This window comes from Telopea speciosissima, chromosome 7 (assembly GCF_018873765.1).
Source record: "Telopea speciosissima isolate NSW1024214 ecotype Mountain lineage chromosome 7, Tspe_v1, whole genome shotgun sequence".
NCBI classification, from domain to species: Eukaryota; Viridiplantae; Streptophyta; class Magnoliopsida; order Proteales; family Proteaceae; genus Telopea; species Telopea speciosissima.
The window spans coordinates 26,554,011-26,579,739 of NC_057922.1; the positions used below are offsets into that span (position 1 = coordinate 26,554,011).

Consider the following 25,729-nt stretch of genomic DNA (forward strand, 5'->3'; position numbering starts at 1 on the left):
TTCTCACATCAAAATAAAATCATTGTGCACAATTGAATCGACACATGAAATTGAAGTTTAAGGATCGTAACATCTGGAGAAACTGAAACGAGCATAACGAGTTCAAGAGAAACTATAGGAAGAAAAATAACTACTTTGCTCAAAGTTCCACCTATAAGGTGGACAATCAAACATTTGGTTCAAGATTTTCAATCTCAACGAGGGTCGAATTAACACATGAAGATAAACCCAACATTTCCTGAAGCCAAGTCATATGAAAATACAATAGACAGGAGAATAAACTCAAGAAGCTTCAGCAGCAGGTTGGGTCACTCCATACTTCACCAACAACTTACTGAGGGTCTCTGGTGAGCAAACCTCGTACTTCACCTTCCCAGAAGGGGAGAGAAAGACCTCAGCTAGTTCAAGCTTCTCTGATGTAAGGCTTGTGCTGTCCATGGTCTTACTAAGCACCTTCAATGCAAGCTGAACAGCTTCTTCCCTGGTTATGTCTTCCCTATAATCCTGCTTAAGCATTGACTGGGCTGCCTGATTGTTCGCCCCAATTGCAGCCGCCTTCCAACCAGCATAATTGCCACTAGGGTCGCTCATGTAGAGCTGGAAGCCAAAGTTCTTATCCCAACCTGCAAACAGAAATGAGACACCAAATGGACGGAGCCCCCCAAACTGTGTGTAACCTTGCTTAGTATCACATAGAGATTGAACCAGCTGTTCGACTGGCATCGGCTCCTGGTAAGCATAAGTATAGCGCTGGGCTTGGACTCTTGCAGTGTTAATTAAGATGTTGGCATCAGACATTATACCAGCCACAGCACAGGCAACATGATCATCGATCTTGTACATCTTCTCGGTGGACTTGGATGTTTGGAGCAGTTTAGAAGTCACCCTCTTTTCCCCAACTAGGGCAACTCCATCTTTCGATAATATCCCAATAGCAGTTCCTGCATTTCCAATGGCTTCTATCGCATACTCCACTTGGTAGAGGCGACCTTCTGGGGAGAAAATCGTCGTACGGCTATCATACCTCCGAGACATTTTCTGGAATCACTCTAAAAGTCACAGAAAACACTACATATTAGCACACCCAGCCCCTGAAAGAGTAAAAAAGAAACGAATGGAAACACAGAAACAGAACGACTACAGTTCAGAGCCCATCAAGGGATTCTCTACAATAGCAACACTAAACCACATCTAGCACTATAGTGTGAGAGTATTATGCTAAAGCATATCCTAGAAACATATGAAAGAAACTGGAAATGGAAATCTACTTTTGCAACATGGTTCTTCAATGTAACCAAAACCTACAAGAAGTTGGAGACATACTCCACTAGGTTCCATCATTCCTGCCATGCTTGTCCAACGCAGTGCCACTTCAAAATATATGAAGTTACCTATCCAAAATAAAGCGTAGTGGCACTTCACTTTGAAGTTCCCTACCTTTTGCAAACACTCAAAATCTCTTACTCTCTTATGTTTTTGGATGAAAATACTGAAGAACAAAATAAAGGGTTTCTGGTTTCTGCGGCACTCTCAAGCGCATAGCTAAATGGAGCTCTCTTGCTATTAAACCCTGAAACCAAGACCCTTGCTGTTTGTAAAACAACCCCTTAAACTCCCCCCCCCCCTCCAATACTTCCATTATGGAAGTGGAGGTGGTTCTACACTTCTACCTACCATAGTCTGTTATTGAACCATAGCAACTGATAAGGAGTTAAGCTGATGCGGCATTTTGGGCCACATCAGCCAACATTCTCCCACTTGGCACCCATTGCTTCATGCCAAAAAAATGTCTTAAGTTGAAAACTTGATTAATGGTCATAATATAACATCCAAGTTCAATCATCATGGACTACTTAATATACAAAATGAAAATTATAGTCCATGAATCATGGGGGCACATGTCCAATATGTAGAAAACTTCCATGCAGAGTTGTCAAAGCACTAGGAAACCCGAAGCGTTGGCGGGCCTTCCTAAGCGCTTAGGCAACAAGGCGGTGCCTAGGCAACCTACGCGTCCTAGTATTCCTTTTTTTTTTTTTTATGTATCTGTTGGAATATGGGTATTAATGTAACATGGGTACCCATGAGGTTTTCTCTATTCTAGTTACTCTTGAGGGTATTATTGTAATTGTTCCTATTCTGGAACTTTCTTCATATCTATTATAAATAAATCGTGGAGGGCTATCACATTGACTAGCCATTCCAATTATTTCTTCATGGTATCAAAGCCAAAACCGATACCTAAGAAATAAATCCCAATTCCCAAAAATCGATCTCCCTTCTTGAGTTTGATTTTTCCCTTCATCCATCTCTTCCTCTCAAGATCGATCCCTCTTAGATCGATTCTTCCTCTATTCTTCTAGGTCCTTTAGAACCTTAAACCCAACCTTACAACCGAGTCTCCATTGTTTCAAGGGGGCGGTACTTTGAGGTGATCAAATAATGATCTAGTAAAGTAGTACCTGCCCCGGATCTTACCTCCTTTTTTCTATCCTATTTATGATCTCCATACAGATTGAGATCATTATTTGATGTTGAAGACATTGCAGATTTTTTTTAGCAAGATATTCTCTGCCACGATCTGCAATTTTTTACAGAAGTTCTCAGTATTTGAAGTTCTTAGCATTCCAAATTTTTTTTATTGGCGTCAATCTTCTTTCACTCCAGTTTTTTCTGCACTTTAAGATCGACACCACAAAGGACCAGCCTCATTCCAGGTCTTCTACAAAAACCGAGAATCATCTTTTTTGCAAAAAACGGTAAATTGCAATTTTTCTGCACATCGTCTTTGTGCTTTGGGCTATTATTCCTTTTTTTTTGTGATCGATTGTGTGCACCCATCAACACTATGCCTGATTCAGACGTATCCACAGCATCTACTGGCCCATCTGTTACACAAGGGAATCATCATGATTATCCCTCTTTTCCAACCAGTCCTGTGAAGCTCGATGGCACAAATTACTTACTCTGGTCTACATCAGTTTTTCTCTCCATTGATTCACGGGGCTATAAGGGGTATATATATGGTACTACAGTCAAGCCAAGTGATGCTGGTCCATTACAAGATAAATGGAGTTCAAGTAACTCACTGGTTATGTCTTTTCTTCTCAGTGCTATGACTCCAGCCATTGCCTGTGGCTATGGATTGCTTGACTCAGCCGCCAAAATTTGGAAGGCTGCAAAAGATACCTATTCCCAGGTAGGGAATGATGCACAAGTTTATGATATTCAAAGAAAAATCCATGCAACCAAACAGGGAGAACTCACTTTGTCACAATACTACTCAGAACTCCGTAGTCTATGGCAAGAGCTAGATTACCATGATAACTTTCAACTTGATTGCCCTTCCGATGTTACAAAATTTCAGCAAAGGGAGGATAAATTCAGAGTATACACCTTTCTTACTGGACTGAATGCGGAATATGACCAGCTTCAGTCTCAGGTTTTGAGTCGTTCTCCTTTTCCCAATTTGGAGCAAGCCTACTCTATGATACAGTTGGAGGATACTCGTCGATCCACTATGTTACCACCCACACAGCCAGAGAGATCAGCTTTACTTACTTGTGGGGGTGGCTCTTCTAACACTAGTACACGTTCCTCGTCTGAGAAGGAACCTCTTAAATGTACCCATTGTGGAAAGGAACGACATACTGTGGATTATTGCTAGAAATTGCATGGTTGGTCATCTGATTTGTCTGATGGTCATGGTGGTCGGGGCCGGGGCCGTGGCCGAGGTCATGGTCGTGGTAATGGTGGCCGTGGTGGTGCACAGGCCAATCTTTCTGAAGCAACCGAAACATCTCCTAATGCCACACTTTCTGCAGAGGAATTTGTTGTATTTTGTCGTATGATGACAAACTTTGGGTCCCTCACATCAACATCTGCATCTACCTCTACCTCAACTGTGGTTCCCTCTTCTGAATCCAACCTTGTTTTCTCCAAACCAGGTATTTCTTTTGGTGGTAATTGTGCTTCGACATTATCTCATCCTTGGATAATCGATTCCGGAGCCACTGACCACATGACTGGTACATCAAATTTATTTTTTCATTATTCTCCTTCTTCAGGCAAGGATAAAATTAAAATAGCCGATGGTCCTCTTTCCTCTGTGTCAGGGAAGGGAGCCATCCATTGCTCTCCTTCTTTATCCTTGTCCTCTGTTTTGCATGTCCCAAAGTTAACTTCTAATTTGCTTTCTATCAGTAGTTTGACATCTGATCTCAAATTGTAAGCTATTTTTTATCCTTCTCATTATGTCTTTCAGGACTTGGGGACGGGGAGAACGATTGGAACTAGTAAAATGCATGGTGGCCTTTATTTGCTTGACGATGATATTACCTCTTATACTGCTGCCATATCTGGACAGGCTCATAATGCTACTTACGCTGACCGTCATTTATCTGAATTACATCGTTGACATCACCGATTGGGACATCCACCTTTAGGAACCTTAGTTAAAAATTTTCCTGGTTTATTTCAACATTGTAATCCTCAAACTTTATTATGTGAGGGTGTTTTTGCAAAACAAACTCGTTCTATTTATTCTAGTTCAAATAAAAGATGTTCCAAACCTTTTTCTATGATTCATTCTGATGTCTGGGGTCCCTCACGTACATCCTCTATTTTTTGTTTTAAGTAATTTGTCACATTTATTGATTGTCACACACGCACCACTTGGGTTTATTTAATGAGGCACAAAAGTGAAGTGTTTTTTTGTTTTAAGGTTATTTATAGCATGGTTCAAACTCAGTTTCAGGCAAGCATTCAAACTCTTCGGAGTGACAATGGTTGTGAATATTTAGACAAGGCATTTCAAGTATTTCTTGCTACTCAAGGTATCATTCATCAAACTAGTTGCGTTGACACTCCACCCCAAAATGGAGTGGTTGAACGCAAAAATAGACATCTTCTTGATGTAGCTTGCTCCATTATGTTTGAAATAAATGTCCCTTTTCATTTTTGGGACGAGGCTGTTCTAACAGCCGCTTATCTTATAAATAGAATGCCCTCTCGGATCCTTGACTATAAGTCTCCTCTTAATCTTTTAAAGGGGCCTTCTTTTTATATCATTCCTCCAAAAAATTTCGGGTGTGTTTGTTTTGTTCAAAACCACTATGCCCATGGTAAACTTGATCCTCGCGGACTCCGCTGCGTTTTCATTGGCTATTCTCCAACACAAAAAGGATATAAATGTTACCATCCTTCATCTCGTCGCATTTTTGTTTCCATGGATATTGTTTTTCATAAGGCTGTGGCATTTTATCCCTCATCGGCACCTCTTCAAGGGGAGTCTACATCTATTCTAGAAGATGTGCCGATTACTATTCCTCCCCTTCATGAGCCCACCGATAATTATCATGTACCTTTAGATGATGGTGGTGTCCAGGGGGAGCAGCAGGTTCAGCCAGAAGAAGATTTTAATCAGCGGTATTGTCGAAAGAAAAAAGGGCAATGGCAACTAAAGCCCACCACTGCATCAATACTAGACCGAGAGTTGTCCTCTGATCTAGGACCGAATGAGACTTTCTCTTGTAATATTTCTGATCCTTTAAATTCTTCTCCTTTGGATCCTTCTCATATTATTTCCGAACCTCCAATTATTTTTTATCCATCACTTGACCTACCCATTGCTCTTAGGAAGGGAAAAAGATCTTGTACGCAACATCCAATTTCTCAGGTTGTTTCGTATGAATCTTTGTCCCCCTCATTTCATGCTTTTGTTGCCTCTTTATCTTCTGTTTCCATACCACAGACTTGGCAGGAGTCATTTGCAGATGCTAGGTGGAAAGGGGCCATGGTCGAAGAAATGCAAGCTCTTAAGAAGAGTGGTACATGGGACCTTGTCACACTTCCACCACAAAAGAAGACTGTTGGTTGCAAATGGTTCTTTGTGATTAAACAGAAAGCTAATTGAACTGTTGACCATTTTAAAGCAAGATTGGTTGCGCACGGCTTTACCCAAACATATGGGATAGATTATTTGGAGACTTTTGCGCCTGTTGCCAAGATGAACACTATCAGGGTAATTCTTTCTTGTGCTGTGAACCTTGGATAGAGTCTACAACAGCTTGATGTTAAAAACGCCTTCCTCCATGGTAAATAAGAGGTAGAAGTGTATATGAATGTGCCACCTGGATTCTCATCTGCTGCAACTCATGGCAAGGTTTGTAAACTCAAGCGGGCTTTGTATGGTCTGAAACAGTCACCACGTGCATGGTTTGGTCGCTTTCAGAAGGTAATGGTGACATTTGGTTATAAACAAAGCAACACAGATCACACTTTGTTCATCAAGAAGACGGGCAACGTTATTACTCTCCTCATCGTATATGTAGATGATATAGTTGTAATTGGAAATGACTCTGCAGAAATTTCCAAGTTGAAGACCTATTTGGCCAAGGAATTTGAGATCAAGGATCTAGGAATACTTCGCTATTTTCTCGAGATTGAAGTGGCCCATTCCTCTAAGGGGCTCTTCTTATCTCAACGCAAGTATACTCTAGATTTTCTTTCAGAAACAGGCATGTTGGGATGTTCTCCTGTGGATACTCCCATTGAGGCCAATACTCTTTTTCGAAGCACTGATGGTGAACCAGTAGACAAGGGGAGATATTAGAGGTTAGTCGGGCGACTAATTTATCTATCTCACACTAGGCCTGACATTGCCTATGCAGTGAGTCTCATTAGTCAATTTATGCACGATCCTCGCTCTAACCATCTGGAAGCCGTATTCAGGATTTTGAGATACTTGAAGTCAGCCCCTGGTAAAGGGGTTTTATTGTCTCCTCATAATCATCTGCAAATTGAGGCCTACATTGACTCGGACTGGGCTGGTTCTCATGATCGAAAATCCACCACAGGTTACTGTACATTTATGGGTGGAAATTGTGTTACATGGCGCAGCAAGAAGCAAACAGTGGTGGCCCGTTCCAGTGCAGAGGCTGAATTTAGAGCTATGGCTCTTGGCATTTGTGAGCTATTGTGGCTCAAAACCTTGTTGCAAGACTTGAGTATTCCTATCACTTTGCCAATGCGACTCTACTACAACAGTAAATTAGCAATAAGTATTGCCCATAACCCAGTTCAGCATGATCGGACGAAACACATAGAAATTGATCATCATTTTATCGAAGAGAATCTGGCTAATGAGACTATTTGTGTTCCTTAAGTTCAATATGGGGAACAGTTGGCAGATGTGTTCACCAAGGGGTTAAGTGGAAAAGCTTTTCAACCTCTAGTGTGCAAGTTGGGCATGACTGATATCTATGCACCAACTTGAGGGGGGTGTTGGAATATGGGTATTAATGTAACATGGGTCGACCCATGGGGTTTTCTCTATTCTAGTTACTCTTGAGGGTATAATTGTAATTGTTCCTATTCTAGAACTTTCTTCATATCTATTATAAATAAATCGTGGAGGGCTATCACATTGACAAGCCATTCCAATTATTTATTCAATATCCATTATATCTAGTAGACTAGTATAACCAATAGCCAAATAGCATATTAGCAAGGATAAATGCTACAATCTACATTTCTACTTATACGCTACATCAAGAATAATAAATAGCCAAATAGCATATTAGCAATGATAGAATTCAACCAAGAGTATAATAGCATATAATTAAGATTTAAGAAACAGAATTACAAATAATAAAGTAAAAAATGACTTATTTCGAATAGATCTTAGTCACAAATAATATTATTAAGCAATAGCTATTAGCTAACAATAGAAAAGCAAAAAACTCAACAATAAGTGAAGCATGAAGAACACGATAAACCACTTGAAAATTTGTGAAAAACCAGCAGCACAAACTAGTTTATCAACAGTAACAATACAAGCAAGATGCAACAAGCCAGCAATTACAATTCAAACTAAACAGCTCATACTGTTAAGGTTACACAAGTTGTGTAGAAAGAGCATTTTCTTTTTTCTTTTTTCTTTTTTCTTTTTTTTTTTTTTTTTTTTTTTTTTTTTCTTCTTTTTTTTTGGGGGGGGGGGGGTGTGGGTGTTATAACAGTTAAAGAGAACCCTACACTACGTAGGTAGATTTATGCCAAAATGCTGTCCGGTGCTACATTGCATCTCCAAGGAATTAGCTAGCACATACGTTCTTACATTCTTATTTCATCCACACCTCCACTAGCAGCAAATATACCAAATTTCAGCTTCAAATTGCAGGAACGCATTCAAGCAGCCCATAACAATGATCAGAAGCCATACTATCATATCATGCTTTCGACATTCAAAATAAAAAAATGATGTCTATGATATCTATTCACAGGCCTACATTCTGCTGATGGTCTCAGGATGAGGACATCGTTTAATTTATTATAGACAAAAGAAATGAGGGACAGGAAAAGAAAATAGTGTGCCACGAGGAAAAAGAAGAAAGAAAGAAACAAAAAATTGATTATCAGTTACACTATCACAGAGAAATGGAGGGGGGGGGAAACAGTGAAGGAGGAGAACGAGAAGGAGAGGAGAAGGAAAAAAACCAAAAACACAGCGAGAAGGAGAAGAGAAGAAGAAGAAACACACACACACAAACACACAAAAAAATACTGTTGGAGATGCCGGAATAAAGGACGTAGGGCTGCTGATTTCGTGAGTAGGAGGAGGAGGAGAAGAAGAAGAGAATAAAACAAAAAAAAACAAAAAGATTATTAGTTACTGTTAAAGAGAAATGGAGGGAAAAAACATGGAAGCAGGAGAGAGAAGAAGAAAAAAAAAAACACAGCGAGAAGAAGAAACAGTAGAAAACACAAAAACTTACCATTGAAGATGCCGGAATAGAGGATGTAGGGCTGCTGAATTCTCCTGATGGTCACAGGTTGAAGACCATAAACCCTTTGGAGGATTGGGACCATAGTTAAAACAGGAACACCAAAAAAACTTTGTTCGGGACGGTACGTTTAAAAGTGCTGAAAATTTAAATGAGAGGGTCAAACATTTTTTGAAAACGGAAGGTACGCGTTTTAAACATTGAGATTTTTCAAGTACAGGACCAAAAAAGGGCAATATAGACATATAAATTGAGGACTTATCCTGTATCCATTTCAAATTCCACATTTCATTCCAAACTCCACAACCCATTCCAAATTTCAAATTGCAAGCACCATATATCAAAGAAGTATACCAACTTCAGTGACAATTCAAGTAAACAAGATATTTAAAACTTGATCAGGGCATCACTCAAGGATTTATGCAGCCACATGCCACTTCATTATGTGTAGTTATTTTTATTATTTTGTAGTATTTTTATTTGGGGCCAGATGTGTTATGTACTAATGTTGTAAAGGAGTTATTAGGGAGTTATTGCTGGAAAAAGTATGACCTTGGATAGAGCCTATTGGAGGGCAAGGATCCATGTTGCCTACCCCATATAGCTGAGATTTTTCTGATTTCCAGGGCTGTGCCTCTTTCCTCTTACTTTCATTTCTCATTCGCACTTCTCATCTCTTATGTCTTCGTTTCTTCATTCCTTTTACTTTCAATCAGTTTTCCTTACTTTGTTTTGCAAGAATCCTTGTAGCCAACTCCAAGATAAGGCTGAGTTTGTTGTTCTTGTTGTTGTAGTTATTGCTGGAAAAGTAGTTATTAGGGAGTTATTTCCTTCCTTTTTGCAATTTGGATATAAAAAGACTATATTTGGAGATGGAAGACAAGCAAAGAAGGAATAAAAGCATGAGTGATTCTATGCAATTCTTGGAGTGAATCTAAGATGATATGAAGCCAAGATGAAGTGAATCCAAGATGGTGTAAAGCCAAGATGATATTCGCTTTTGTCTATCTTTTTCTTCTTCTTCTATCCAATCCTCTCTTTAAAACTATATATCTACAGCAAACCATCCTTGTTTGATCCCCCAAATCCATTGTTGTTTATTCCATCATATTTCTCCCAACCTCCATTTTCATTTCCTAAGAGCATTCCATTTGTTCTTTAAACTACAACAACCAGTAAACCCCAATAAATCATATGTTTGGCTAAACTAGAACTGGTTTGTAGTTTGATGTGGTTTCCCAAACCTGTCCTACATCAAAACCGGTTCCATTTCAAACACATAAAAAAAGAAACATTGAAACACTAAAGATATCTATCACCCATCATACAAGAACCATAAAACATATGTTCCAAAAAATTAGTCACAGTAAAAGAACTCCAAATGTCATGAAAGAAACGAAGTTCAAAGATCAATATCCAAGACTAAATCAAAAGATCCGAAGTAGATCCCATAGGACCCATCCCATCAACTCCAGTGTTTAGTGGATGGGTTCAGCTTCAACATATATTTCTTCAAGTCTCTCCACCTCCAGCTAAATGTCTTCTTCCAGTGTATTATTTAATTTCACTATTGGTCTTGACAAAGCTGGCTGCTTCACCTTTTGTTCTTTCTAGTTCCTTTTTGTTGTGGGCTTTTTTTTTTTGGGGGGGGGGGGGGGCCCAGAGCTGAAAATTGATGCAATCAGAAGCATCTGGTATATGGGGCAGTTCAATGCCTCAACTCTGTAATTTTGCATCTCAGATTTTTTAAATGATGATCAGAATGGTGTTATTGATAAAAAGACAACTGATGATGATCATAGGAAAAAAATAGAAACCATTATTATGAATCTGAACTCTGAGATGCCCGGGTCCTACGATGATCTCCCATTATTTATGCTTCTATTGTGAACTGCCTCCAGTAGATCCTATGATAGAGTTCAGGATGTTGCTGAATATTTCTTCAAGCAACTGCAGCACCTGAAGTATTGCGGAAGCCGAGATCCCAGAGACCCACACACAACCAACTCTAAAGTGTCTACTATCTACGTTGTTGTTTTCTTATTTATCTACGTTATTGTTTTCTTATTTATCTTTTATTTGCATATAATTTCAATTGTTTTTATTAGGAATCTATGATTTAGGAAGTTGCTTTATTTGGGACTCTTATTTTTAGTAGGTTTGGATTTAGGTTGTGATTGGAGTCTGGAGATTATGATTTTGGGTTATTGAAAAATTCTTTCTCAGTGAGTTGCAGGGAATAAAAGTTCTGAGCTTGCACTTGAGTTTATTCTGCAAGGTTCCACTATAGATACTCCCTTTTGGATTGTGGAAGGAAGACACAACATCTTACTGTGTTTCTTCTCTTAAATCTCCATTTTTTCTTTTCATTTTTCTTTGTTGCAGCCATTTCCGGACTGCATCATCCTACCAATTTCTCCTGCCATTATTACTGGCACGTTGGATCTCATCGAACTGGGAAAGGAATTTTTAGCTTTGGCTGCCAGCATGAAGTCATGGGTTTGAGTCTAGGGGTGGCCACAATGTTAGGACTAATTCTAATCCACCGTCCACCCACCCCTCCTGGGATCCTGCAAGGTTTTGACCCTTTATGTCATAGCAGATCCGCAAAGAGTGAATTGATGAAACAAAAAGACTCCACATATATGTGAACAAATATGAATAATCAATTCTCCAATGGCTTCTGGATGCTTTATAGAATCAAGAATGGGACACAAATTTGTTTACCGTAAAATTCAGAGGTAATGATCAATAAAAATAAACTGGCTGGTTTTCGTTTTTCACTGTTAAATAGTTTTTAAGTAGAAAAAAATTTGGTAATCTTAGCATTTTCGATCCTTATTTCCTTTTTCATTTGTCTTTAGTTTATTATCTAGAATACCCAGAATGTCATGCTCAACATTATGTTGGATTACATAAAACAATATAAGAGAATAGGTATGAAGACGGGAACCAGTGAGGGAATCCCCCGAAAAATTAATATGAAACCATGTTTTGGAAGCAGGGAGGGAAACAACATAGGAGGAATTTTTTGGAAAATAGGTTTTCTGCCCTTGCACTACAGATAAAACCTATTTCATTCTTAGAATCAAATCACTTCTCAACCTGAACCCGATAAATTAATATGTACCAGAAATCAAACCTGAACCTTGAGGAAACGAATACGGGAAGCAGAGGAAGAGAGAGATGGACGAAATTTACCTCCTCCGGATCTGGTGCTGCAAGCCTGAACCGTCGTCGGAAGGGAAGGGGCGAGGGCAGCTTCGAAGGCTCGTCACTTGAAGAGTCCAATACTCGCTAGGGCTCGATTCTCCTTCTCCGTTCTTAGACTTCTCACTCTATCGCAGATTCGAAGTACGAAGAAGAAAAGGGCAATAAGGTTATAAATCTGAAGGGTAATAATGTAATTTCGAATCTCAAATGCGTATAATACGCCAAAGCCAAACGATTTTTTTTTGGGTAAGATATGGGCGTTTGTTAGATTTCGGAAAAAGGGATGTAAATGGATAGCGAAAATCGGTGTCCGATCCATTTTTAGGGGTTTTCGAATCTAGAATTTTGGTTCCCCAAAAATATATCTGAATTAGTCCGAAAATTAATCGAAATCGAATATTTCTATTTCGGATCCGGATAATGTTCGATTAATTGACTATTCGATTGTAAAATACGATTAGTTTAATATTTTATAAAAACATATGATAAATAACTATATTATTCTTATTATAAACACTTTTATAATGACATTTCGGTAATTAGAGTCAGTAATCAGTGTGGAAATCGACAATCGGAGTCAGAAATTTATAATCGATATAGGTCAAATTCGTTTACTAATAATCAAGTAGTTTATCGGATCGGATAATACCCGATTATCCCATCAACTTCCAAATTTGAATATGATAATAATTTTTAAAATTACTTCGGTTATCAAATCGAATACGGATATCATTCAGTAAACAGATTTGAATTCATATAATAGTAAATTTGAGCCAAATCCGATCCGTTTACATCCCTAGGAAAAATGCATTTAAAATGACACAAAAATAGTAACACGTTTAAAATGCGTTTTTACCAATTATGGTTTAGACTTGAGGTTGGAGTGCATTAGAATGTGAGTTGAGTTGTGGCTTACAATCTCCTCACTCAAGACCTTACTATCGACAGAACTGTTTCCAAATTCTTGCAGTTCTTCTTGAAAGTAGTTCCACATTTTCTATTGGAAACTTTTAAATGATGGTATCTCAACTCGTTCCACTTTAAATAGATTCATCCCTATGGATCCTTCTTGTATCTTTTGTAGACAAAACTTGGAAACTCCTTGACATCTATTCCTTTATCATTGCCCCTTCACCAAACAAATCTGGGCAGCGGGGTTATTAGGTCTTTGAACTGAATCCCTCTAAGATTCTTCTAATGAGGCAGGATGGGCTGGTCATTTTTCATAATAAGAATTTTATCTTGGCTTTTTTGCACTTTGGTTATGTAAGGACAGCGCAAGAAACAAATTAAAGCAAAAGGGCTCCTCCAAGGACAACAAAAAACAGGAGACTACAATTCAAAGGACCTTTCATTTGGACTGACTGTAGTGACTTAGTGTAGTGGCTTGAACAAAATTCTCAACGGTGACCATGAGATTTATTTACCATCTTGTGGGACATTAAAGCTATTTTGACAAATTTTTCTTATGTGAATGTAAGTAAACAAGATATGCACCTCATTTCTCCAGCTCATGATCTTGTTGTCCAAGCAAGAGTTTCTTGTAAGTTGACACAACTTTGGATGTATTTCCTTTGTTATCTTAATTTAATATTTTCTGTTTTCACCCAAAAAAAATGTGAAGTGAGACCCTTCTAGCCATTCCAAAAACCACTTAGAAGTTAGGCGACGCATTAACAATTATGCTCTCATGCATTATAATGATCCATTTTTTGTCTAAAAACCATTTATCTCAAACCGCGAATAAAATCAAAATCGAAAGCATTGAAAACCGTATGTTGAAGGAGAAAATAGTTGTGTTCGAAGGCATATAAAGTCCCGTTACAAAGATTGACGAAACCAAAATTATTTTTCATCTGCTACATTCGTATTAGTTGTAGTGATATCCTAGTTTACATAAATAATAATAAAACCATATCATGGTTGCAAAGGAAAGTATAACTCCTCAATTTTATTCTTAATGATAGAATATGAAATTAGAAAATTAGGTTCTTTCCAAACATTCAAAAGACATTTTCTTGTGAAAAACAACCACATAATCCTATTTTAATTTTCACTTTAAAAAAAAAAGTCATGATGAAAAACAAACATATTATTTATTAGTTATTTAAAATGTAATTTCCATCAGGCATTTCACCTAAAAAAAAAATATTCCATCCGGCAAGGTGTAGATGGAATGCTTGCTGGCACAATTTCTTGCTCATAACTATATAGGATAGACCTTCATTCAGCTCAAAAAAAATGCACACTTCGAAAAAGGTAATCAAAAGGTTAAAAAGTGAAGAATAGAAGTTAAATAGATTAGTTGAAAAATAATAAGAGTTCAATACAAGACGGGACATATGATTGAATTAGGCACCAAGCTTGACAGATGGCTAATCAAAGAAACATCTTACCTATCAAATTGTTGAAAAGTTGTTAGCACACATGGTCTCTGCTGTGCAGCAGGATGTGTAGCACACATGGCCTCCGCAGTACGGCAGAAGATCCTGGTTCGGAAAAGTATAACAATTGTCTGGCTAATTGTTGCATTTTTTGTTTTGTTTTTTTTTTCTTCCTAATATGGATGCATCTATTACTCACCAAGGTGGTGAAGTTAGAAGCTGTTATAACCTTCTCTTAATTGCCCATTTTTTATTCTCAAAAGTTATTCAAGGATAAAAAGATATTTTCAACATAAATTGAAAATAACTTATCGTTACGTCATTTTCAATAGTTGTCATTGTTCATGCGAAATGACATGATTTATCCTCGTAGATAAAAGGATGTATCTTATATTAAAAGGCCTAAAAGGCAAAGTTACAATCTTGTTATAACCAACTTTGGTGACAACAAGATTTTCCTTTTTAATATTCCTATATCCTTGTATAAGTATGATATACCTGATTTGCATCTTAAACATCAAAAGAGATACTTTTAATTTATCACAAAACTAAAAAGGAGATCAACCTTACTTCATTACATGGGAAACCCTGAGAATTCAAAAAGAAAGTGGCATTACATTGTAAGAGTTTTCTAAGCTTCATGGGAACATTTTCTGTTAGAATCAATTGAAGTTTAAATGAGCACACAAGGGAATAGCAAATTATTCTTTCCAAGTTGATGGATGAGGGGTGTCTGAATCCTTCCAAGTACTTGCAGTGGATGGATATCTCTCACCTTTAACACCCAAAACCAAGGATTCAAGTTGAGCCATTTCTTCAGGCATTAATTTCACAGATAAAGCACCGATGTTCTGGCTCAGGTTTTCAATTTTGGTGGTGCCTGGTATGGGACAAACATCACTTCCTTGATGGTGAACCCATGCCAATGCAAGCTGACCAGGACTGCATCCCTTCTTTGTAGCCATTTCATTTACTTGCTCGAATATACGTTTGTTATGTTCAACATTCTCAGGATGGAACCTTGGAAGAATCTACAAATAATAGAAAACACACAACTCTCTTAGACTAGGGGTGCAAATAATAGTAAACACACAACTCTCTTAGACTAGGGGTGCAAGTTTGGCCCGGTGAGCCCAAACGTGCTCAAAGCTCGCCCTAAAATTTCAAGATCTGGGCTGTGCTTTTCAACCTACAAGCAGGATTTAGATTGGGATTTTCAGGCCCGAGACTACGCCTGGACTGAGATTTTGGCTGAATTTGGCTGGCCCGGCCTTTTCTTACCTTAGATATACATATGCAAAAAAAGTGTGTCATATATATAGATTTATGCAAGAGAATGGCCATGGAGTACATATCAAATTTACATTTCATATGTACCACTAATTTAAAATATTAAACATAGGGGACAGGACTCGTGCACGAGAGATTCCCCCATCGAGCCTGTCTTATAGGGGGTCTTCGGTCATTTCGGATGGGCATATACTGTACTGAATGTAGGTCGTGCACATGAAAACTATTGCCTTAAATCGTATACATATTTAAGTTACAAATTATTGTTTTTGTTTCTAATTTTTGAGTGAAAAATAACACAAAATGACAACAAGAAGCCTGACCTGCCCTAAGCTTGGCAAAGCCGGACCTAAGATAAGATCCTAGCCTGACCGCAGGCCGAGCCAGTCCTAAGCTGAGCCTTCGGACCCTAGGCTAGTCTTGTATTTAAAAAAAACCCAAACCAGCCCCCGGCCCTATCGCACTCATATTCTTATTAGTAGTTCTTCAAATTATTTGTTTTACCACTTGGCAAACTCAAATTGGTCTAAAATTTGACATGTGAGCAAGGGACTTATGAAGTTATGATTAAGCTAATCACTCACTAGAATTGTGATGCATGAATAAATAAAGATATACAAACCTTTCGGGAGTCATTCATAGGAAGACTTTCAACAAATTTGGGCCCAGAAGAGAGGAAGCCTCTTCCAAGAGGGCTATATGCCACAATACCAATTCCAAGTTCCCTGGGTATCCAAGAAAATTGAGATAAGAACTTTCAAAATATTAGACTCTTAATAAGAGAAAGAGTAAATCAAATAGTGTGATATAAGATATGTACTTGCCTACAAGTAGGAATTATTTCTTCCTCGGAATCTCTTGTCCATAGGGACCATTCCAATTGCACTGCTGTTATTGGGTGGACAGCATGAGCTCTCCTAATTGTGGAAGCAGAAGCCTCAGATAGTCCGATGTACTTAATCTTTCCCTCTTCCACTAGTTTTTTGAGCTCTCCCATCTACCATAGAAAGTCAAAAGAATAATTAGGGACACCATTTCTTTGACTGGTGACATTAGGAAAAAGTACCATATCATATGACAATTAATAGGTCCAGTTAATCAAAATTTTGACTGGTGACATTAGCAAAAAGTTTATAAGATTTGAGTTACTCTTTGAAATTTAGTAAATGACCAATCCATATCATATATGTTCCCTTATCAAAATAGCAACCTCAGCCTTCCACGAGCTTTATGATTGAAACGTGATCCTTTCACTTCTAAACAGGGTTTTAGGAATTGGTATCGGATATGGGATAGGTCTCAGCCGATATTGATCTGGATCACCCTGTATCGGTCTGTATCAGAGAGATTTACCCTTGGGTTTCATTTAAAAAATAATTTTTTTTAAAAAAAAAATCTTTTTACCCTTGGTCCGTACCAATCCACCGATATGGAATCATCCAGAATTAGTATAGTATCACCCTCCACCGATACCGATCCACTAACAATCCCTAGAACCATGCTTCAGATCAACCTTTTAGCCTTCCTCCACCCTCTCCCCTCACCATCCCCTAGGGAAGAAAAAAAAAACGAAGGGGAACTGGTTTCTGTCCAGGAGAATAGCCTATGCTAGCGCTCCCTTGTGTCTATCGCTCTCTTTCTCTCCCCTGAAATAACCTCTCTGCCCAGCAAATAGTTGGTTCTTGGGGGCACACATTGGGTGTTTCCTGTCAATGTAAGCTACTGTATCAAACAAGAAACACTCCCAAAAAATAAAAGTTAATAAACCATAATTTTTGTGATATGCATGAAAGGATGATTTGGCCATTTTGGCTTGAAATCGATGATGATCAATTCTGATTAACCTTGATTCTACATGTACTAGCTCCAACTATTGTGTGGAGGGACTCATAGGTATATAAGAGGACAGAAGGTCTCAAGGTTAACCAACTGCAAAAGCGCAAACTATTTGGCGTAAGGATTCACATGTATATGAGGGGATAAAAGGACACAGGGGTAACCAATGTGGGACTATTCTCTCAACAATATATGAGCTAAGAAAGAACTTTGTCCAGGAGTGTGGCCTATGCCAGCACTCCCATGAGTCTATCTCTCTCTTCACCATATGAAAAGACACCTATACCCATGGTTTAAAGTATCGACCGATACAATACGATACGGACCGATACGTATCGGTATCGGTTGATACCAATACGATACATACAGATACGCCTCCTTTTTCTAAATGAACTGTCTCGAATTGTATCGATCGATACGGGCCGATACGACACGATACGGCCGATATGTATCGATACCATCGATACGTCCAGTAAAGGGTTCTATGGGTGGTTTAATATGTATCGATACATATCAGCCGATACGGCTCGATACATACTGATACATTACCGATACATACCGATACACACCAATACATACCGATACGTACCAATACCATCGATACATTACATAAAAAAGCCATTTTCACTTATTGACTCGATACAACTTTTAATCTAACGAAAAAAATGAAGGAAAACTCTCAACCAAGAGTCTAAAATCTTGCATTTAATCTTGGTTTTTCATACTTTTAAACTAAAAAAACGAATCAAAGAGTGCTACAACATCATTCTTTGCATCATACACTTCATGGCTATAGACGATTACAACATGTAAGAATCCTCATCTTTTAAAGCAATTTTATTTTAATGCACTTGTTTGGTTATACATTATTCACCATTTTAGGTTTTATGCATGACACTTATTATATATTGCTTATTTATATTGTTTTTTGTTCCAAAAGTGTATTTCCATGTGTATTTTGATCATTTCTATGCGTATCTGTATTGTTCGATACGTGTCTCCGAAATGATACGATACCTCTCTTAAAATCACCCGACTGATACGATACTTGATACCGATACTTTAAACCTTGCCTATACCCCCTTGTTTTGAGGAGGAGAGAGATTGACACATGGGAGTGCTGGTGTAGGTCATACTCCCGGACAGAAAACTACTACCTCCCATACTATTAATACTATCAATATTATGTCTACTTCTGCGAAAAAAAGCATCCACTACCTTCTCAATCTGCTATGAGAAAGAATTGATAGACTTTGGTCCTTCCTTTTCCCTCCTTCCTGATTCTCCTTCTCATCTGTTTCGTGGATCCTTGTTTCCCCCACCCCACACTTTTTTTTCTTTTTTCCTTCTTGCTTCCTTTCTCGGATTTGGTGATGGGTGACGTTTAGTCTCCCTATGGTGGTGGGGACCGCTTTTGATCTCCGACGTCTCACGTGGAGTGTGGCTCTTCTTTCTTTTTTCTTTACTTTCCCCATGCGTCTTTTAATCTTCTTTTTCTTACTTTGCCTACTTCCATTTCGCCTTTGTGTGTTCGCTTCAGTTGTTTTGTTTTTGTTGTTTCTCCACTCTCTTTAGAGTTCTTCACTGACTGTGCCGTCTTCCAATGTCTCTCTCAAGCTCAAGTTCCCGCGGTTTTGCAAAGGAATCCTCGAGGGGTGGCCACTGCAAACAATCAGCTCAGGGCAGCAGTTCTTCTTTCCGACGCCCTTTTACATCTTCCTTGAAGTCCTCTGTTCAGTCTCTGAAGCCCATTGAAGATGTGTTGATGACTAAAGCACGGCCTTACTCTCCTTCTCATCAGCTTAAATTGGACAAAATCTTCCACGGGTATCTTGTAGGGTACCCGAAACCCAACAGGGATGTGCTTTGTGACTTTCTGGTTTCTCTGTGGGAACTCTTTCGAGCTACTTACATTTCATGCTTTGACAAGGGCACTTTCTTTGTGGAATTTATTTCTGCTGTTGACACTTGACAGAGATAGGGTTTTCAGAGATAGGGTTTTCAATAACTCACCCTGGTGGTTCTCCAAGAATTTGATCCACCTTCTTACCCATGTGCTGGATGACGCGCGTTATGCGAAGGACTCAGAATCAGTGCCGTTGTGGGTACAAGTCTACCCTACAACTGAAGGTTGCTTCGCCGAGGAGGCTATAAAGCATGCAGTCTCCTGTGCAGGTCGACTTCTTCAATTGTGTTAACCTTGACTCTGGCAGTGTCGCGAGGAAGGCCAAATTTCACAGGATTCAAACACAATTGAAGAAGTCGATTGTAGTGCATACTTGGGTCTCAAATTAGAAACCCTATCTCAAATGAAGCATTAGCCGTGAAGCTCAAATATGAACTTAGGTCTCTTTGTTTTTGGTGCGACAAAATTTAACATGATACTGCATACTACCCGATGCTTAGAGGGTCGCCATCTCAACGCCTCCCTCCTTTGGGTTTCTATGATGAAGTGTTGGTTCCTCCTATTATGGTGAATTTGTTGGGTGCCTCTTTAATGGGGTCTTCTTCTTTGCCTGGATCGTCTTCCTCTTCTTTAGAACTGAAGGGTGTTCTGGATTTCTATGGTCTCCAGTCGTCAGCGGACAAAAGAGTTGATGAGCCTATTTCCTGCCGATGGATTGTGACACTGTCCCACTTAACTCTGGTACTGGTGATTTTGAAGATTTTTCCCTTAATGATCTTTTCAAAATTGATGATAGGGGTAACTCCACCCAGTTATTTTCTGATAATTTGAGAATGGAGGCCTCCCTCGATGCTTATGCCTGGGATAAAGCTGGTACTTTTACTTCCCTACAGAATGATGGAGATAAAATTCCTTTTATCCCCCTTGTTCGGATCCGGTGGAGAATTCCCCTCAGATTCCTGTTAATGTCCCCATCCCTGGGGTCTCTGTGACTAAAGCTCAATGCATCATGATAAACCAGTTCTTTTGTGGGGCTGTATCTCAGTTGGGCTCTCTGGAGGCAGTCACCCCCTTTGGAGCATTGAACACCTTCATTGGGAACTCGAGTCTGGCCCCTGTCACAAAGAAAAGAAAATTTGGGTCCCTTGATACCCCTCCCTCTCTCCTATCTGAATTTGACGAAGTTAAGCATTTCTTTTCTAATTCTCTTTCTGTTCCCTCAGATCCAAAGGAATTACTCTCTTGTTAAGGATTGGTTTTCTGATCTTTCTCTTGTTGACACCCCGAGCCGTGATAATTTCATGACACCAGAGATCCCTGCTGTCCCCTACACCGTCCAGGAAGATGAAGAATCCCTTCCACCAACCCAGGCAGTTCCTATATGCTTATACGAGGATTTTCTATTTTACTCACTTGTGTTTTTTGCTTTATTTATTAGTCTCTATTACTGCCTGGTTTCCTTCAATAATAGATATTGTAACCGTGCTTTTTGGCCTCGTAAAAATTTCTAAATCTGTCGTTTATTTTCACTGCATGTGAGTGACTATTGATTCCTGACTTGTTTCCTATGGAGATATTCTCTTGGAATACTCGTGGTTTGAATGGTTCTTTTACTAAGAAAGTTAATAATTTCCACATCTCAAGGATTAGACCTGGTATCATTTTTTTGTGCGAAACTAAATAGTTTGATCATGATAATGTTAAACTTGCTTGCTTACAATCTGGTTACATCTCTATTGTGCAAGTTAATGGTATGGGGTCTCGGGGTTGTAAAGAGAGGTTATGGATTATTACTGAAGCTAATGTCTCTATCTTGCATGTTACGATTTTCTCTAATTTCATTGCCCTGTTCTTATCCGATAATCTTTGTTGTGTCTGGTGTGTTATCTGTGTATATGCTCCCCCCCCCCCCCTCCCCAAATTACAATCTTCGGTCTGCCTGTTGGTCTAAACTCTATAATTTCATCTCCTCCTTATCTTGCATGTTTATTCTCTTAGGGGATTTTAATGATGTGCTTTCCAACTCGGAGAAATTGGAAGGACCAACTTTCCACCCTTCCCCGGCAGCCCATCTCTTGACTGATATTCTTAACTGTTTCTCCCTTGATGAACTCAAACTCCCTGGGTCTCCCTTCACTTGGTCTAACAAACAAAAAACCCCTGGTCTCATGAATGTCTTGACAAGACAGGCATTTCTCGGGCTTTGGCATCTTGCTTTCCTGATGCCTATCTCTCCAAACTCCCTTCTTATGGGTCTGACCATAACCCTATTCTCCTCTCTACCTGCAGGAACAGATCTTTTTCCAAAAAGTTATTTCATTTTCACGAGGCTTGGGTGCACCACCCTAACTTCTTTTCATTTTGCTCTAACAAATGGAATGGCCTAGGCTCGGATAATTTTATCTCCAAATTGGGAAGGCTCAGTCGTCTGCTCTCTGTCTGGAACAATCTGTTTAAGGTCACATCAATTTAATTTGCTCCAACTTATTTGATCAATTTTTAATCATGGAAGATTCCTCTCCTCTGAATCCTACTCAATCTAGTTTCATTTCAAAGCAGCTTCATTGGAATTTTGCAGCTGAACAGGCCTTCTGGCTTAAAAAATCCAGACATCTTTAATCAAAGATGGGGATCGAAACACTAAATTCTACCACTCCATTGCTCGGTCCTACCTAAGAAAAAGAAAAATTCTTTCCATCATGGATGACTTAGGGTCCATAACTTCTGACATAAAAGAAATTGTCAATGTTTTCAATCTCCACATGACTTCTATCTTTACCTCTTCCAATCCTCTAGATTCTACTTTTGTTGAGTGTCTTTTGACCCTATCTTGTCCAGTGATGCGCAACCTGGTTTGTGCTCTCCCCCTTCCTTGGAGGAGATCCATAAAGCCATCTTTTCTATGGGTCCCTACAAAACCCCAGGTATTGATGGATTTCAAGCCTGCTTTTATAAAAAATTTTGGAACCTCATTTTCTCTGACCTTTCTTACTTTATCAACTCCTCCTTCTCTCATTCCCTCTCCCTCCTAAGTGCAATCATACTCTTCTTTGCTTCATCCCCAAAAGGATAATGCATTGAAAGTCTCTGATTTCCGGCCGATTCGTCTTTGCAATACTTATAAAATCATTGCCAAAATCTTGGCCAATAGATTTAAACCTCATCTCTCTTCATTTCTCCCTGTCAATCTGCTTTTATTCCTGGGCAACAAATCTCTGATAAAATCATTATTGCCCAGGAAATTTTTCATTACCTTCGCATTAAAAGGGAAAGCTTGGATTCTTGACTATCAAAATTGATATGTCTAAGGCATATGATAAGGTAGAATGGAGCCTGCTCATTGCCATTTTCAAATATCTTGGCTTTGGTGATTCCTGGTGTGATTTGATTGGAAATATTATTTCTTCCACCTCTTTCTTGATAAAATTGGAGGGTAGCCCCTATGGTTTCTTCACACCTTCTAGGGGCATTCGCCAAGGGTGCCCTTTGAGCCCTTATCTGTTTCTGGTAATCATGGAAGTTCTTTCCCGGTTAATATCCACCTACAGAGAACTTGATCTGTTTAGGGGCATCAAAGTGGCTAGATCCGCCCCTGAAATCTCTCACCTTCTTTTTGCCGATGACACATTTATTTTTGTAGAGCTACTAAGAGTGATATTCTTACAATCAAATGTATTTTGAACTTGTTCTCTAATTTATCTGGCCAAGATATAAATCTTGATAAGATAAAATCTTCTTCAGCAAAAATGTGCCTTCTCTGATAGAAGAAGACTCTGCTCTTTAATTGGCATTAAGGAAACGTCGTCTAACACTTTTTATCTTGGTACTAGGCTTTTTCCTTCAAGATCCATAGTCAAAAAGACCTTGATCACATTTCAAAGAGTCAAGTCTCGTCTTTCTTCCTGGAAAGGGAGACTTCTTTCTTATGCAGGCCGTAGGTCTATTCTCTCATCCATCCCTTCCTATCTTATGTCTTGTTTTCTCTTCCCGGAAAAGATTTGCAAAAATCTTGATTCTGTTTGCTCTAATTTTTGGATTGGCAACTATGGTAACTTCAGAAAAGCTCATTTATCAGCAGGGAAAAAAATTTGCACTCCCCTTGGCACTAGGGGCCTGGGTTTGCGAAAAATTGTTATCCATAACAAGACTCTTATTCTGAAACTTGGGTGGAGAGTCTTAACTGATAACAATACCTCTATCTGGGTTAAGATCTTGAAAGCTAGGTATTTCCCTCATTCATCTCCTTTTAATCCAAAAATCCTCAAAAAAAAAAGAGGGTCATGGACTTGGAACTGTCTTGCTAAAACTCTCCCAACCCTTAAACAAATGGTCCAAGTTCATGTTGGTAATGGATAGTCAATTTTCACTTGGGATGACCCTTGGATCCCTTCTTTGCCAAACCTTCCCCTGTCCTTTCCTCACCTCCATTTCCTTCCCCCCCCCCTTCTTGTGTGAGTGACTTGATTGCTAATAATTGTTGGAATCTTGATTTAATTCAATCTACCATCCCTTTTAATTTAATTGATGTAATCTCTTCTGTTCATATAACTGGCAATCTGGACCTTTGGAGATGCACTCTATCTCACAATGACTTTTTCTCCACCAAATTAGTTGCTAAATTTCTTTGCCAAAATGCTACTTCTCCAACTGATTCTAATCTTTCTAGGTGGTGGAGATTCTTTTGGAAATTAAAATTACATCCTAAATTTAAATTATTTTTTTGGCGTGTCTTACATGCAGGGATCCCAGTCAAAGCAATCCTATCCAAGTGGATTCCAATTGAGCCACACTATACTTTTTGTGGTATTCATACTGAGTCGATCTGGCATATCTTCTTCTCTTGTGACTAGTCTAAACGAATTTAGGATGCTGCTCCTCTGGGATTGCGAGTGGAATGCATCTCTCAATCCTCTATAATCAAATTTTGTGCCTCTTTTCTTTCATCTGGTTCTCTTGACAAACTTATGTCTTCTTGGTTAATTTCGGTGTTCATTTTAACTTCTTATTATATTTGGGATTCTCGGAACAAAATTTCTCTCGGATCTATTAAATCAGATCCTGGGATTGTTCTTAAGCAGGTGAATATTTTGGTTGTGTAATCTTAACATTCCCCCCCCCCCCACTCTTCAGTACTCCATAGATTATAATTTTTCTGAATTATGCTTATCCACTGATCAACAGTTAATTAATCTCTCTATCCCCTGTCATGACCACTACATATTGATCTGTGCAGGAGTTGCTAACCCAGCATTAGTATCATCTGCTTGGGCTTATTGCATTTTGTTTCAAGGACATGTTATGCTGAGAGCTGCAGATTTTAAAAATCTAAAGAGCGAAGCGGAGGCAGAGATAACTGAAATTCGAGCAGGATTTAGCCAAGCAAAGAAAAATCAGTATTCAATATCTGAGTTATGGTGCTACCACAGCAAAGTTCCAACACTGCTGCTGACTCCTTCTACAGAATTCTGTTCATCACATCTACTTCCTAACATGCTCAATTTCTTGCCTAATTTTTTAAAGTTAAAAACAATGACTTGTTCAGATGACCCGCTCATGTTAATTATGCACCATATAGCTTTTTGCACTCTCCTTGGCAAACAATCTTTTTTGTATTAAGAACCCTGATGTACATTTGTTTAATTAATTATAAGCTTATCTTTTCCCACCAAAAAAAAAAATTACTATCAATATTATCAATACAATTTAAAAAAAATAAATAGAGGATTAACAGAAAAAGGCGAAAAAAACAAACCGTGATTTCAATGGGAACTTGGGTATCAATCCGGTGTTGATAATAAAGATCGATGCAATCAACCTGTAGCCTCTTCAAGCTAGCCTCACAGGCCGCCCTCACATATGCTGGATCTCCTCTGGTTTCCAACTTCCCCTCCGTAAATATGGCACCAAACTTAGTGGCCAATTCTACCTTCTCTCTAGTTCCCTTCAGAGCCTACACATCGAAAATTAAAATTTTAAAACTCAAAAACCTCAAACCTGAAAACAAAACTAAAAACAAAAAGTAAAATTGATTATTTTTTTTTTTTAAGTACCTTTCCGAGAAGGATTTCATTGGTGTGAGGTCCATAAACATCAGAAGTGTCAAGGAATGTGACACCAGTGTTAATGGCATGATGGATGAGAGCGATCATATCCTCCTCAGGCTTTGGAGACCCATAAAAGGCCGACATGCCCATGCAGCCAAGCCCCTGTGCTGACACTTCCAGGCCTTGCGACCCCAATTTCATCCTCCCTACACTTGCCATCTTGTTTACAGTACTCGAAGCACCACCACCACCGAAGAACAGATAGAAAACCCT

General features: G+C 38.8%; 2 protein-coding genes across 5 annotated transcripts; both read right to left on the minus strand.

Moving 5' to 3' along the window:
* Positions 1 to 119: 119 nt before the first annotated feature.
* LOC122670071 (proteasome subunit alpha type-4-like) lies at positions 120 to 19,764 on the minus strand. Of its 4 annotated transcripts, none has more exons than XM_043867027.1 (2): positions 19,758 to 19,764; positions 120 to 1,038 (listed from the first exon to the last, which is right to left on the minus strand). In XM_043867027.1, exon 2 carries the CDS (start codon positions 1,033 to 1,035, stop codon positions 283 to 285), a length of 753 nt encoding a protein of 250 aa, XP_043722962.1. In that variant the 5' UTR covers positions 1,036 to 1,038; positions 19,758 to 19,764; the 3' UTR covers positions 120 to 282. The 4 variants fall into 4 exon arrangements, with proteins under 4 accessions (XP_043722962.1, XP_043722959.1, XP_043722961.1 ...); XM_043867024.1 differs by lacking the exon at positions 19,758 to 19,764 and adding an exon at positions 11,985 to 12,110 and having other exon boundaries at positions 120 to 1,049; XM_043867026.1 differs by lacking the exon at positions 19,758 to 19,764 and adding an exon at positions 11,341 to 11,355 and having other exon boundaries at positions 120 to 1,049.
* Positions 14,859 to 25,729, minus strand: LOC122670070 (probable aldo-keto reductase 4). Its single transcript, XM_043867023.1, has 5 exons — positions 25,463 to 25,729; positions 25,165 to 25,362; positions 16,495 to 16,667; positions 16,293 to 16,395; positions 14,859 to 15,411 (listed from the first exon to the last, which is right to left on the minus strand). The coding sequence occupies exons 1-5, from the start codon at positions 25,673 to 25,675 to the stop codon at positions 15,082 to 15,084; spliced, it is 1,017 nt and encodes a 338-aa protein (XP_043722958.1). The 5' UTR covers positions 25,676 to 25,729; the 3' UTR covers positions 14,859 to 15,081.

Excerpts from the sequence above, each read along its gene's own strand:
- LOC122670071 (XM_043867027.1), bottom strand. The coding sequence starts at position 1,035 with ATGTCTCGGAGGTATGATAGCCGTACGACGATTTTCTCCCCAGAAGGT.
- LOC122670070 (XM_043867023.1), bottom strand. The coding sequence starts at position 25,675 with ATGGCAAGTGTAGGGAGGATGAAATTGGGGTCGCAAGGCCTGGAAGTG. Across the intron at positions 16,668-25,164 it reads AAGTTCCCATTGAAATCACG|ATGGGAGAGCTCAAAAAACT; the intron begins GTTTGTTTTTTT and ends TTTCTATGGTAG. Across the intron at positions 16,396-16,494 it reads GAAATAATTCCTACTTGTAG|GGAACTTGGAATTGGTATTG; the intron begins GCAAGTACATAT and ends TTGGATACCCAG.